Source organism: Micrasema longulum, unplaced genomic scaffold (genome assembly GCF_059751315.1).
Source record: "Micrasema longulum isolate JH-2025_06_02 unplaced genomic scaffold, ASM5975131v1 h1tg000669l, whole genome shotgun sequence".
Classification (NCBI taxonomy): domain Eukaryota; kingdom Metazoa; phylum Arthropoda; class Insecta; order Trichoptera; family Brachycentridae; genus Micrasema; species Micrasema longulum.
In genome coordinates this window covers 14,539-27,603 of record NW_028277865.1, presented here as the reverse complement: position 1 = coordinate 27,603, position 13,065 = coordinate 14,539, and the positions used below count along the sequence as shown (strand labels likewise).

Below are 13,065 nucleotides of genomic sequence, written 5' to 3'. Positions count from 1 at the left end.
ATTGTCTGTATCTTCCGACAAAATGTCATCCTCTGTGCCAACAAGAGCATTAGTAATACAGCATTTCTTGATAGAATATTTGAAGACTTTTATATTCCCTTCTCAAAGATGTTTTCCCTCTCTGTTCCATTTGTGGCGGGAAACGCCAACAGCCGTGAAGTTGGCAGGTTTAATCCTGCTTTGTCACGTAATGCATAGTCCGCTGCAACGTCAGCCTGGACGAGACTACTAAACACCGCACATCGAAATAATTCAGTACATTTCATCTTGACAGTTCGTGTTGCCTGGCCCCAAGATCTTCACCAGTACTTGCTATTGGAAATTCCTTCTGTATGGAATGTAGGATGTAAAATAAATAACTGCAATTGTAATCCGTAACTATCATTCTCATTTCACCTCAAGTCAGCTCGCGCACACCCATCCTATACATCAAATTTACATCTCAATATCTCCCTAGGGTAAGGTTACCATATGACACGCATTTTCTGCACTTGACTGGTATTTTAAGGTCTAGACAGGCTTGCAGCTAGCATTGCTCCGAGGCAGACATTTTTTAATTTCTCGCAAGTTTTTAGCGCATGAGAACAAACTTTCAATGTTTTTGACACAATAGCAGCAACTTTAGTACTTTTTTTTGTTTTTTTTGTTTTTTTTTGCACCACAACAGGCCAGGAGGCCCAATTACAGTGGTGAATTACATCACAGAATGAGTGTTCTGTGCTTCTGCTTGAGAAAAATCACATTTATTTTTTGTATTCTCACCGGGAATCGAACCCAGAACCTTCCGAGTGTGACTCAAGCATTTTGACCACTACACCACGGAGGCCGCCATCCCCCGCTGATGGCCTTCGGGGATAATGAATGTACTGTTTTTTTTTTACTTAAGACAAGCATTTTTCTGAAAAATCAGATATTTTAGGCACCCTGAACAGGCATCCCTTCATTTTGAAATGCTAACCGTACCCTAAGGAGTAAAATTCAGCCTGTATACAGACATTTGGACGTAATCAAAACATTGGCAATTGTTGACCTGTATGCTTGTATTTCCGTAGACCGCAGCCTCCGGTGTGCGGCGCTCAACTGCACAGGGCTCTGCCTGCTGACGCCCGGCGGGGGTGCTAAGTGCGCTTGCCCGCAGAACTTCGTGCTGCAGGACGACGGTCGCACGTGCTCACCCAACTGCACCATGGCTCACTTCGTCTGCGCCAACTCCCTCAAGTGCATTCCCTTCTGGTGGCGCTGCGACACACAGGTGAGAGGGTTATTTACAAATCGTTCGCTCGAAATAGACCTGAGAGTGACTCGATGATTTGGGGACCGTGTGAGTTGAAGTAATTCTTGGATCTTGAGAGAAAGAGAACAGAGATAGACGTGTTTGAAATGTGGTGCTGGCGTAAAATGTTGCGGATACCATGGGGTGCTCATAGGACTAATGCTTCTTTAATCTGAGAATTGGATATTGAATAGTGTCCTTCTTCCACTGCGAAAATCTCTGTTCTCAGGTACTCGGGCCGCATTACGAGGCAAAGAGATAACATGGGAAAATTGATGGTAAGGGGATCTGTAGAGGGAACTCGATCTCGAGAAAAAAGTTTTGCAAGATGGACAGACTTGGTGACAGAAGAGACCGCCGTGTCTCTTCAGGAGGCCTCTAGAAGTGCTGAAGACAGAAGCAGATGGAGACTGATCCACGCGACTGCAACTGCTCTACGAGGACTACAAAGAAGTACTATCTTAGGATTCAGAAGAAATTTATTTTATTTCTCTACATGAAGGAGTGGGAATATTCCTTTTGATGTCAGATGAATCTTACCAATATCAATAAAGGTGTCGGCTCTTTAACTTCGCAAAAATCTTCAAATGTAAGAAATATGGCAAAATGGGGAATGTTACAGTGTTGAGTGGCCACTTAAACCAGCCAATGACAGGCCACAAGCTCTGTAAATGTCTAGACTTCCGTATTTCCTTCTCTAAACATGCAGCTACCTTTATTTACCAATTTATGTCCTTTCATGCCTTTCAGTTCAGTTCAGTGCCGAAAATCTGTGGACTAATCTTTATCATTTTAAATAAATAATACATTATGTTCTCTATGGAAAACGTTATTATTGTCAAATGTGACAGTCCCTATATATTGGGATGAATGACAGCCTTAATCATGTTTCTCTTCTGATTCCAGGATGATTGTGGGGACGGCTCGGACGAGCCGGTCTCGTGTCGGCACTTCAAGTGCTGGCCGGGACAGTTTCAGTGCAACAACGAGCGCTGTATCCACCCCTCCCAACTCTGTAATGGGGACAATGACTGTGGAGACGGCTCGGATGAATTGGATTGTGATAAGGTATGGAAGAATTTCAATTATTTAATTATGTATATTTTAATGATATAATCAAAATTTTAATCAGGTTGTGGACTCATGAATCAGAGGTCCGAGGTTCAAACCCCACTCTACCCCAAATTGGTTCCTATTTTCTAATAGTGAGTTTCTTTACAACTCATTGAAAGAGGCCCAAAAATTTTTATATTTGGGTAAATTCTTCTTCTCTGGTCTCAATTCTGGGATCGGCTGGCAGCAATTACTTTCATTCTTCTCCTCCATTCCTCCCTATCTTGTGCGGCTCTTTTAAAGTCAACATATGATGAGCAGCGCACGTCCTCCAATAGGTCCTCCAGGTACTCTCGGCGTGGGCGTCCCCTAGAATTTGTCCCCTCGGTCATCCCCTCCATTATGACATGCAGGAGGCCTTCTTGACGTATTACATGGCCGATCCATCTCGCTCGCCTTTCGGACAAGGTCCGAGGTAAATTATAAGAATGCAAATATTTATTTTGCCTTCAAAAATATAAAAATAATTAAAACACTTTGAGTCGTCTTTTAAGAATATTGGCATGGCGATTTAAATTTTGCGCAAGTATTATTTGACTGAATTGTTGATCTGTGTTAAATTTTGCGGGGAAATAAAAGATGCGTTTGCGCGATGATGGCAGATGCGAAAAGAACAGTATGTGGCCAAACAAACTACAGCAGACAAAAATCAGAGACAGGAATCCGGATGCTATCTCCAAGTCCTGGCTTCTAGGTAGTTTTTCCCTTTTTCAGTGAACACAGCACTTTCACTATAGTTATTTGGGAAATATAAAGATTACATTACATTTCATTTTTTTACACCACAACAGGCCAGGAGGCCTAATTACAGTGGTGAATTACATCACAGAGCACCCAGGCTTGAGAAAAATCACATTTTAATTTTTTGTGTTCTCACCGGGAATCGAATCCGGAACCTTCCGTGCGTGAGTCAAGCGTCTTGACCACTACACCACGGAGGCCGCCAAGATGAATGTGGCGGCGCGGCGGTCGGAAAATGTAAAGGTGTTCAGATGCGGGCAGAAGATTGAAGGACGAGCAGATGCGGACAGATAAAATTATGAACATGCGGTAGTTGACAATACAAATTATCAAGAAGAAAAAAAATGTGGTCGTTGATGTTGGTTGCTATGGATATGGAAAATTGTTCTCATAGCAACTGTAGCTACCCATGGCCATAGAGACGAGGAGAATAAACAAACATTGAAAGTTGGGAGATCACAGGATGGGTAGGATAGGTGGACCATCATCCACCGGCGGTCCATCCAGCCACAAGCCGCTTAATCCCACCAACCATTCGCGCAACCACCTGTCATGGTTCATATTGTTAACGTTCCCTCTCCTTTCATTCTCCTGTTTCTGTCTTTCAATATTTTATAATATAAATAACAACGCTAGTAATTTAACACATTTCATGTGTAATTAGCAAATGAATGTGTATATAGCAAATGCATTACTTAAAAATTTAATTATTTTTCCATCTGTCAGATTGTCGATGAAACAAAATTGAAATTTCGTTAGTGTTGCCAGGGTAGTAATTTTTTTTACCCTACTTTGCTCATCTAATGAAAGAACTAATGAAAATTGGATCTCGGATTTAACAACTCTGTGGTGGGCATTTGACTGACATTATCTTCAAAACATCAAATATTATTTAACATATAAAAATATCAGTTTTATGTAAAATAAAATTTGTTTTCTATTTTAAGTAAGTTCATTAATTCAATTACTCTTATTAAATGACCCTTTACTTATCTACTTGTCTACACTACATATTGTTTTTTTTTAATGTTACATTTGTGTTATAATGATTTTTTTCCTATCGTGCAACATTACGCGGCGACATCACGAATGCGCGCGGTGTAAGTGTGTCTAAGTGGGGGAATTATTGGACACAGTCCGATGTATTAAAATATGATTCTACGCTCCTTCTGGGCTATTCTTAATTCTATGGATGTAGCTAGTACAGGAGTGACATGTCTATATCAGTGATCTCGTCAGCCTTCATGCCGTTAAATAAAACATGTTTTTTTTTCTAGTTTACATGCCTCTCGTCGCAGATCAAGTGCAAGGGTAACGGGACTATCAGCGACCGCTGTATTCCTACCTCCATGAGGTGCAACGGGAAGAGGGATTGCATCAATGGGGAGGACGAAAAGGACTGTCCGGCTAGCACATGCTCCCCATCTATGGTAATTAATTATAACAATAAGGATTTTTTAACGTAACAATTCACTACAATTTTTTGACAATGTATTTGTCTGAATTGTGTGTAATCTGCCTAGGTACAACCTGTTGAAAAGCAAATATTTTTTGTATGACCTATTACAAATAAATTATGAATGCGGTAATAAGAGGTTGTGATTTTCATGTTTTGTATGAAATTAATTCGGAATTGGAATCATTATATTTATCACCAGTTCGCATTTTTAAATACAGGGTGTTCTTTAAACCCGTAAATATGAATGCGGTAATAAGAGGTTGTGATTTTCATGTTTTGTATGAAATTAATTCGGAATTGGAATCATTATATTTATCACCAGTTCGCATTTTTAAATACAGGGTGTTCTTTAAACCCGTAATTATGAATGCGGTAATAAGAGGTTGTGATTTTCATGTTTTGTATGAAATTAATTCGGAATTGGAATCATTATATTTATCCTGTAACATCCGAAACCACGATGATCAGTATGAGCAAGAAGACATGTTGGCACATTAAAATATTTTTTTAGAATGAATAAAATTTAAAAATATAAAACATCAAAAAAGCAAATGGTTGCTTACTTCTGCAGGGGTGAAACGAGGAGGAGGACGGGGGGAGTCTTACACTGCGCCGCGCTCCCCTCACTTCTCCCCCGCAGAAGTAAGCAACCATTTGTTTTGTAAAATATTTCATTTTAAAAAAAATTCTTTGTTTTTTTTTTTTAAATATGCTATTATGTCTTCTTGCCTATACTGATCATCGTAGTTTCGGATGTGACAGGGTTTAAAGAACACCCTGTAGAGTTACGAATTTTTTTTCTGTCATTTTGAATGACTCTTTACTATTGTAGCCTCTACTCTAATAGGGAAATATCACATATTTCAAATACCAATAAAAATATGCAAAATGGATTTTGAAAAATCATTTGTACTTTCAAAATTAATATGGATATTGTGGGGACATGTTTTCATACATAACTTTTAAAATAAAATTATGTTTCTGCAAAAACGCGACATGTTCGGCCTTGACTATTGTGACATCAAGATTCGTGACTGTTTTATTTAAATTTAAACGGGCACAAACAAAGTTCAAAATTTAACAGAATCGTTACGTATCAGGGGCGTGGCCGATGCAATGGACGGTTTTTGCGGGAATTTAAAATTATAAATCAAAAAATATTTTTTATGCTGAGGAAAACGCTTAAGTGAAGAAATGAAAAATGTATGGAAAAAATTAAATTTCATGAAAATATAATTATTTTACAAGACTATATTAAATATAATAATATCTATGATTTTTATTTAGAAATTTTGCTGGTCTGTCTTTTAACTGTATTTTAAAAAAAATGTTATTATATCATTGTCGACTGTTTGTTTCTTTAAAATAAATAAATAAATACTGCAGAAAAATGAATGTCATGATTGGGGATTATTCATATTTACCAATGATTTAATTAAAAATATTTTGTCTAGGTCCTTAACCTTCAAAACACGAAAATAAAACCGGGGTTATGAAAAATGTAAAAAACGTTAATAAGGGGAATATTTGAATGAGAATGTATGGAAAAAAATGGAACCTAAATTTTTCGGTGTAAAAAGCGTGAAAACGTAAAATCGAGGAACCTTAAAATGAGGTTTTACTGTATGTATAAAATAAATATGTTTTATTACTCGACCCGTATCAATTTAAAATTGCAAAAAAAAAACATCGTGATATTTCTCTATTTATTTTTATTTATAATACTAACATATTTGGCTTAATATTTCTTTTTTAAAAAAACATAAATTTCCTTATACCCAAGATTTATAAAAAAAAATTAAACCTAAAAATTATACAAGATTTATATTTTAAAAAATAACCTAAAAATTATACAGCATATTCAGTAGAAAGTTTAAACAATTCAAGAATAAATGTAAAAAACAAAATTAAATAATAAAACATTCTAAAGTAATACAACAAGAAAATCATAAGTACTGTTTTATACAGCTGGGCAAAGTGAACAAAAAACTGTATATATTATGAAATGCACGAATAAATAAATATAATTACTATTCACCATCTTTGAAAAAGTTCAAAAGGTTTGTTCTATCGGAACAATACCCTACACTAAATATATCAGATATGTGGGAATAACTATTGCCGAGTTCATGAGGTCTGTTTAATACGGCATTACAAGTATACACTGTCCGTGAATTGTTGCTACAAAACGGTGGCACCTGTCTAGTCATTCTTCCAGGCACCCTGAAGTTGATGAGAGATAACAGTTCGGGGCAATCCCATATTGAATTTACAATTTTGAATAAATTTAAAAGGTCTATAATTTTTCTTCTATCGTTAAGTTGAAAATATTTCATTCTAATATGTATTCCATCATCTTTCTTTCCAGTTCTTATGTAACAACGGGAACTGCATTGCCAAAGTGTGGGTGTGTGACAAGGACAACGATTGCGGGGACAATTCTGATGAGACGGAGCAGTGCAGCAATAGGCTGTGCGCTTTAGACTTCTTCAGGTAAATATTACAATCAGTCATCATTTCCTTATCCACACCTGATAGTGGCACTGTATTGGTATTATAATTGCAGAGTATCGGCACTCATTTGTGTTATACGTGAAGGCAAGACGATCAGCCTCACGCTTCGGGTGCAGTTCAAGGCACCGTGAAATATTACAGTGAAAAACCACCGAGTATTACTTAGGACCTCGGGTGTGATAGGCAATCGCACCAACCACTAGATCTCCGATTGATTTCCTTTCAGAATTTGTACACATGGCTCCTTCATCTCCTTTTCTGTGTCCAGGTGGGTGAAGAATGCAGTTCTAGGTGTGAAAAAGAACCAGAACCCCGGACCCGTGTTTCGTGTTTTAGTCCCGATGAAGATATCCAATGGAGATAAGACCGCCTCCTTATATAGTTGTTGAGGTCCTCGGTTTGATTCCTGGCAGGGTAGATGTGAAATATCGGTTTTTCGAACTGCCATGTTTCATTGTGAAACACAGATGGAACAAACACATCGATGTAACCGCAAACCGAATAAAACAACTTGTGCACTTATTCTACAATTTGAGAAATGTATTAATTATTATTATTATTATTATGAATAACTTATATAGCGCCATTTTAGTAATATAATACCTCAAGGGCGCTTTACATAGTGATTGTATTGTTAAATAAATTTAATTGAAGCTTTTAAATTTGTAATTTAATTAAAACAATTTATTTTGTTGTCACGTGCTATGGATTTATTCAAATGATTTAGAGAACAAGTGGGTTTTAAGTTTTTTCCGAAACATCACTTCACTTTCACAGCCTCGCACCTCTGCTGGGAGAGCATTCCATGCCATAGGGCCTGCGACCGCAAATGCGCATTCACTAAATTTAGTGCGCTGTTTGCGTAGAGGTATAATAACTTTTCCTCTCGCCGAAGACGTAGCTGATCTAAGCATGAGACGCCTGTCAGCTAGTTCACCTGGAATGCATAGTTCCCTTAGATATTCCGGAGCAGAGTTGTGCAGTGACTTATACATAAGCCAACAGAGTTTGTATTCAAACCTCTGTGGAAAACGTAGCCAGTGTAGTTCCGAAGTAGTGGAGTGATATGACTGAGCTTAGAGATTCCGAAAATAAGTCTCGCTGCAGCATTCAATACAGATTGTAGGCGAGTCATTTTGTTCATTGGTAGACCTGCATAGATACCATTACAATAATCGACTCTAGACACTACAAACGCATTTATTAATTGCATATACAAAGCTTAAGGACAGTCTACTTTGCGCTGTGTTAAAGTATAATAGAGTATGGGATCAGCATCTAAAATCGCTCTTAATTCCCTTAAAGAAGCTCAAAAAAGAATTCTTAAGACAACGTTAAAGTTGCCAATTGTCACCGGTTCAGTATATGTGTTCGAAGCAGCGGCTGTTATGGATGTTATTCAAATTTTTAATCGGATTTTACTGTTATTAGTTCAATCACAAGACCAAAAGCAAAGCCATAAACATAGGAACCCGGGAAGCCATTGAAGATCTGCAGCCGGTACCGAGAATGAGAACATCTTATGGTCAATGTTCCCACTTATATCTTGGACACAAATCCTTTAACAGTCTGCCAAAAAATGTTCTGGACATATCAAAATATCCATAATCCAAGCTACCTACACATAGTTGAGATTTGTAACAATGTTTTGTGTATTTGAAATCAATTATTTTCTGTATGCCTATATAAAAAGTCAACAATTCATTGTAAAATGTCTTCCTCGGCACGGGTTTTTTAGTGAGAAATACATTGTTCATTCAATTATGTAATATATTTTTGTGGAGCACTAAATAAATAAAATAAAATAAAATTGTTCCTGAACCGGCACCTGAAACGTAAGACGGATCGCCTCACCTTCATGTACCAGATGATCAAACTATGCTGCATTTGGTTAACCAATGAAGTGCCTTATGCTTCACTGGGTGCAGAAAGGGAGATGATGACGATGAAGCCTTTGGTGCTCTATTTCACAAAAAAAATTGTTTCTTCATAGATTACTGGTTGGACCTGAGGATGTGAGAGCGCTCGCCCCCTACCTAATAGCCCTGTACTTTGCTCGGAGACACTTTTCATATATAGCTCCAAGAGTGTTCAACGTCTTGGATGAACATATTAAGTTCTCCAAAACAACGTCTATATTTAAGATGAAGATCCATAATTGGATTGTATCGAGGGATAGAGACCACTGTATGAGATTGCTTCGGGAATAAATGCATAACATCACTGCTGTTTTCATTATTATCCATATACATATATCGTATATGTGTATGTCATCACTGTCATACGTATTATCATATAACTTTTGATTCCATTTTTGACATGTATTATAAATTTTTATTATTTTTATTTTTCTATTATTATTTTGTATATTTTGTATATTGTTTTGATTATTTTGCATATTGTTTTGATTACCTGTATATTGTTTTAATATGTAAATAAATATTTTTGATTTATATATCGAAGAGTCCCGACTTAACACGGAATTTTCTAACAAGTCGGGACATAAAAAACATATAATTGTGTCTATGTAAAATTGTGTATTTTGTGCATTAAATAAATAAAAAAATAAAACTTAAACTCATTCACCGCGGCGCTCACATATGTCTGTGAGCGCCTATGACAACATAGGCATAGAAGAAACATTTGTATCAGGCATAGAAGAAACATTCACATTCTATCACTTCTTCACAATATTTTAAATAATCCCACTTCGCCTGTTTACCTGAGAGAGCTCTTACAACCTCTATCATTTATAAATACATGAAAAACTAGATTATGTTTGTATTTTATAAAATAGTGGGATAAAATGACTGAAGGACTACATAACTACGAAAACATATTGACTATTAAATGAATATTTTATAATTTTTATTACTGATGTGTATTTGCATTGTATAGATGTCAGTCCGGTCGCTGTATACCGATGTCCTGGCGCTGCGATGGAGACCCCGACTGTCCCGGATCTGAAGATGAACCTGAGTCATGCCGAGACCCTCGTCAGCACACCTGCGAACCTACTTACTTTAAGTGCAAAAATGGAAAGTAAGTTTATCAGATTTTCAAAGATTTTGCTAATTCCCGTATACTGATTTCGAAGTCCCAGTAGGTTAGGACGGTATTTCTCTGCTATTTGATTCATTTCACGTTGATATTTGTTTGTTGGCTATTTTTTTTTCAATTCAGTTCAATTCATTTATTTTAAATATAACATATACATTACAAAAATACATTCAATACGTACATATTATAAAAAAGAAATACACGAAAGAGACTCATGTCAAAGTAGTAGAAGAATCCTGCTCCGGAAAACCCCTTTGGATACATGGAACAGATCAATATCCAGAGCGATGTTGTTCAGCATAGCGGTAGCCCTTCCAACAGGCATAGCCATAGGCAGGTTGGTCCTGAATATCGGAATATGAAACAATCCATGCTGACGCTGTCTTAGGTAATTATCAGGAACATACAAACCAATGCTCATCATAATTTCAGAATTATCGATCATACCGCGCAACAATCGATAAAAATGTGTAGTCAAATACACATTCCTTCGTCTCTAAACTGTTGTAGCCGAGCATACCCTGGAGAAACTCGGTCGGGTAGAGCCGAGGATAATACCCGCACTCTCTCATGTAGAGATATCTCAGAAACTTCTTTTGGATTTTCTCTATCATAAGAGAGTACTTCAGAAGAGAGTACATTTGACCCACTTCAAGCCCCTTGTAAGGTTGATTAATATTTCTCAGATAGCTTATTTCACTCGCTTCAAATTCCTAATAGGATACTTTGTTATTAGAAATATTTGCACTTACTCGGTCTTCATTTTCAGATGTGTCCCGGGAAGATGGCATTGTGATTACGATGACGACTGTGGCGATAGAAGTGACGAGGAGAACTGTGTGCCCAGGAATTGTTCAGAGAGTGAATTCAGGTACAAACTCCTTATGATTTAACTCATTTTATATCTTTTTTTTCTAGCCTATCGGGACAGATATGAAAAAATGTATATATTTACTGTAAATAATTAAACTAATTAACTGATGTAACTATATCCCAAATTGAGTTATACAGTGGAACCTCTCATAATAATTCGTATAACGAGCAAAACAGATTGTGAAAAAAATGCTCCCTTAACGAGTGACATTTCACATAATGAATGACGCAGAAAGGGAAAGTTCCATCTTCATGTCATCCACTTGTGAGCCGGGGCTTCCGCGCCAGTGCGTCTGTCTCTGGTTAGCATTCGTTCTTCTAGCATGTTAGTGTTGCACGAGATCACACATTTTTCCAAACTGGTTTTCAGTCATTTTTTTGTAATTTTTTTGTGCAAACTTTAATAATCCTTGCAAAAATGTTACTGGAGAAAAAATCACAAGAAGACAGCCACAAGAGAATAAAAGTAATTGTAGGAATGAAATGTAAAATCATTCGTACAATTAGTCGACATAGATGCTTCAATGGGAGTGTCAAGAATGTTTACGAAACGGTTACCTTTTCTTGATGATGTTAAAAGGTTGCTTCTCATACGGATAAAAGAGCGATTGCAAGGTAACATTATTAACAAAAACATCATTTGTGAGAAGGCGATGGTGATTTTTGCCGACCTCGTCAAGAAGACGCCAGTATCAAAGGTTGTTGCGCTCCTTAATAATTTATAAGTATAGTAAAAAACCCTTTTTATGTTTTTCAAGGGAGCAAGAAAAAAAGTGTAAAACTGAGGAAAACTCTAAAGTGAGGAAATGGAAAAAGCATGGAAAAAATAGAAATTACATAAAAATAAAATTGATTTGCTGCACTATAGTGTAAATATACTTCCAGAAATTTGTAAAAACGGTGAAAAGTGGAATTTGTCAATACTTTTTTAACCTGTTTTCAATGATTTCATTAAAAATATTTTTATATTTTTTCAAACAATATTATGTAATCTGTTTTTTTATTTGATTTAAAAACAGCGTGTTAAAATTATTTTGTGTAAATAAAGAAAAAACGAAAATAGAATTTTGATTTTGCATAAAAAAACATACAATAATTTTTCTCCTAAATGTTGGGAAATTTTATTTATACATTACCACTTTTTTTTCAATGGCATCACTAAAAACAGCTGTCATCGAAATTGCGGCAAAATTGTTTTCACTTTTAGGACAACCTTTTAAGCCATCTTTTTTATAACTTTAAATATTTCTATTGTTATGTTTTAAACACCGCAAATTAATTATATTTAAACTTTATTGTTTCTAAATGTTTGTCAACTACGTATCATGATTTGTAAAAGTCAATAATACGTTTTTGTTCAAAGGAAAACTAAAATTAACCGAAAGGAAGACACTTAAACGAAAAAGGTCAATTACACTGCACCTGCTTTCAATTTAGGTTAAGACAATAAATTATCCTTTATTAGTTAACATATTACAACAGAGATGAAGAACATTTAAGAAAAGGTAATATAGAAGATTTATCAACATAAATCCACCTGGTCCATGAAGAAGTATAAAAATTGAAAAAATAACATTTTCAGGCATTGTCTAGTATGTAGGGGAAATAATTCAATTAGATGAATCTCACCCGCATAAATAAAGGTTTCAGCTCCTTAACTTCACAAACATCAACAGATGAAAGAATTGAAGGAATACAGATGTTCAAATATGGGCAGAATGGTGAATTTTATACGGTGTATAAAGTGGCCATTTAAACCAGCCATTGACAGGTCATAAGCCCTGTAGATGCCTAGACTTCTATATTACCCTCTCTTAAATGTTCTTCATCTTTGTTGTAATATGTTAATATAAACAGCTCCCCAGGGAGTTGAATCCAGTACTTTATTAGTTGTTTACCTATTTTTATTCTTCATTCGCGCGGCACACGCGGTGGCACGCGGGCCGCAACTTCATTATTATGGCTTTTTTGACACATCAAATGAATTCCGAAAATTTTTAAATGTCAAACCGGGGGATGAAAAATGTAAAAA

General features: G+C 36.2%; 1 protein-coding gene across 1 annotated transcript in view; it reads left to right on the top strand.

The window, feature by feature from the left end:
* The window catches only part of LRP1 (LDL receptor protein 1), a gene marked incomplete at its 3' end in the record, with an annotated part of 184,689 nt that overhangs the window by 157,191 nt on the left and 14,433 nt on the right, over window positions 1-13,065 (top strand). The window contains exons 66-71 of the mRNA XM_088229426.1: window positions 1,053-1,252; window positions 2,180-2,341; window positions 4,405-4,557; window positions 6,955-7,079; window positions 9,999-10,142; window positions 10,930-11,031. Coding sequence (XP_088085552.1) covers window positions 1,053-1,252; window positions 2,180-2,341; window positions 4,405-4,557; window positions 6,955-7,079; window positions 9,999-10,142; window positions 10,930-11,031 — 886 coding nt within the window. The remainder of the gene's footprint in view (window positions 1-1,052; window positions 1,253-2,179; window positions 2,342-4,404; window positions 4,558-6,954; window positions 7,080-9,998; window positions 10,143-10,929; window positions 11,032-13,065) is intronic.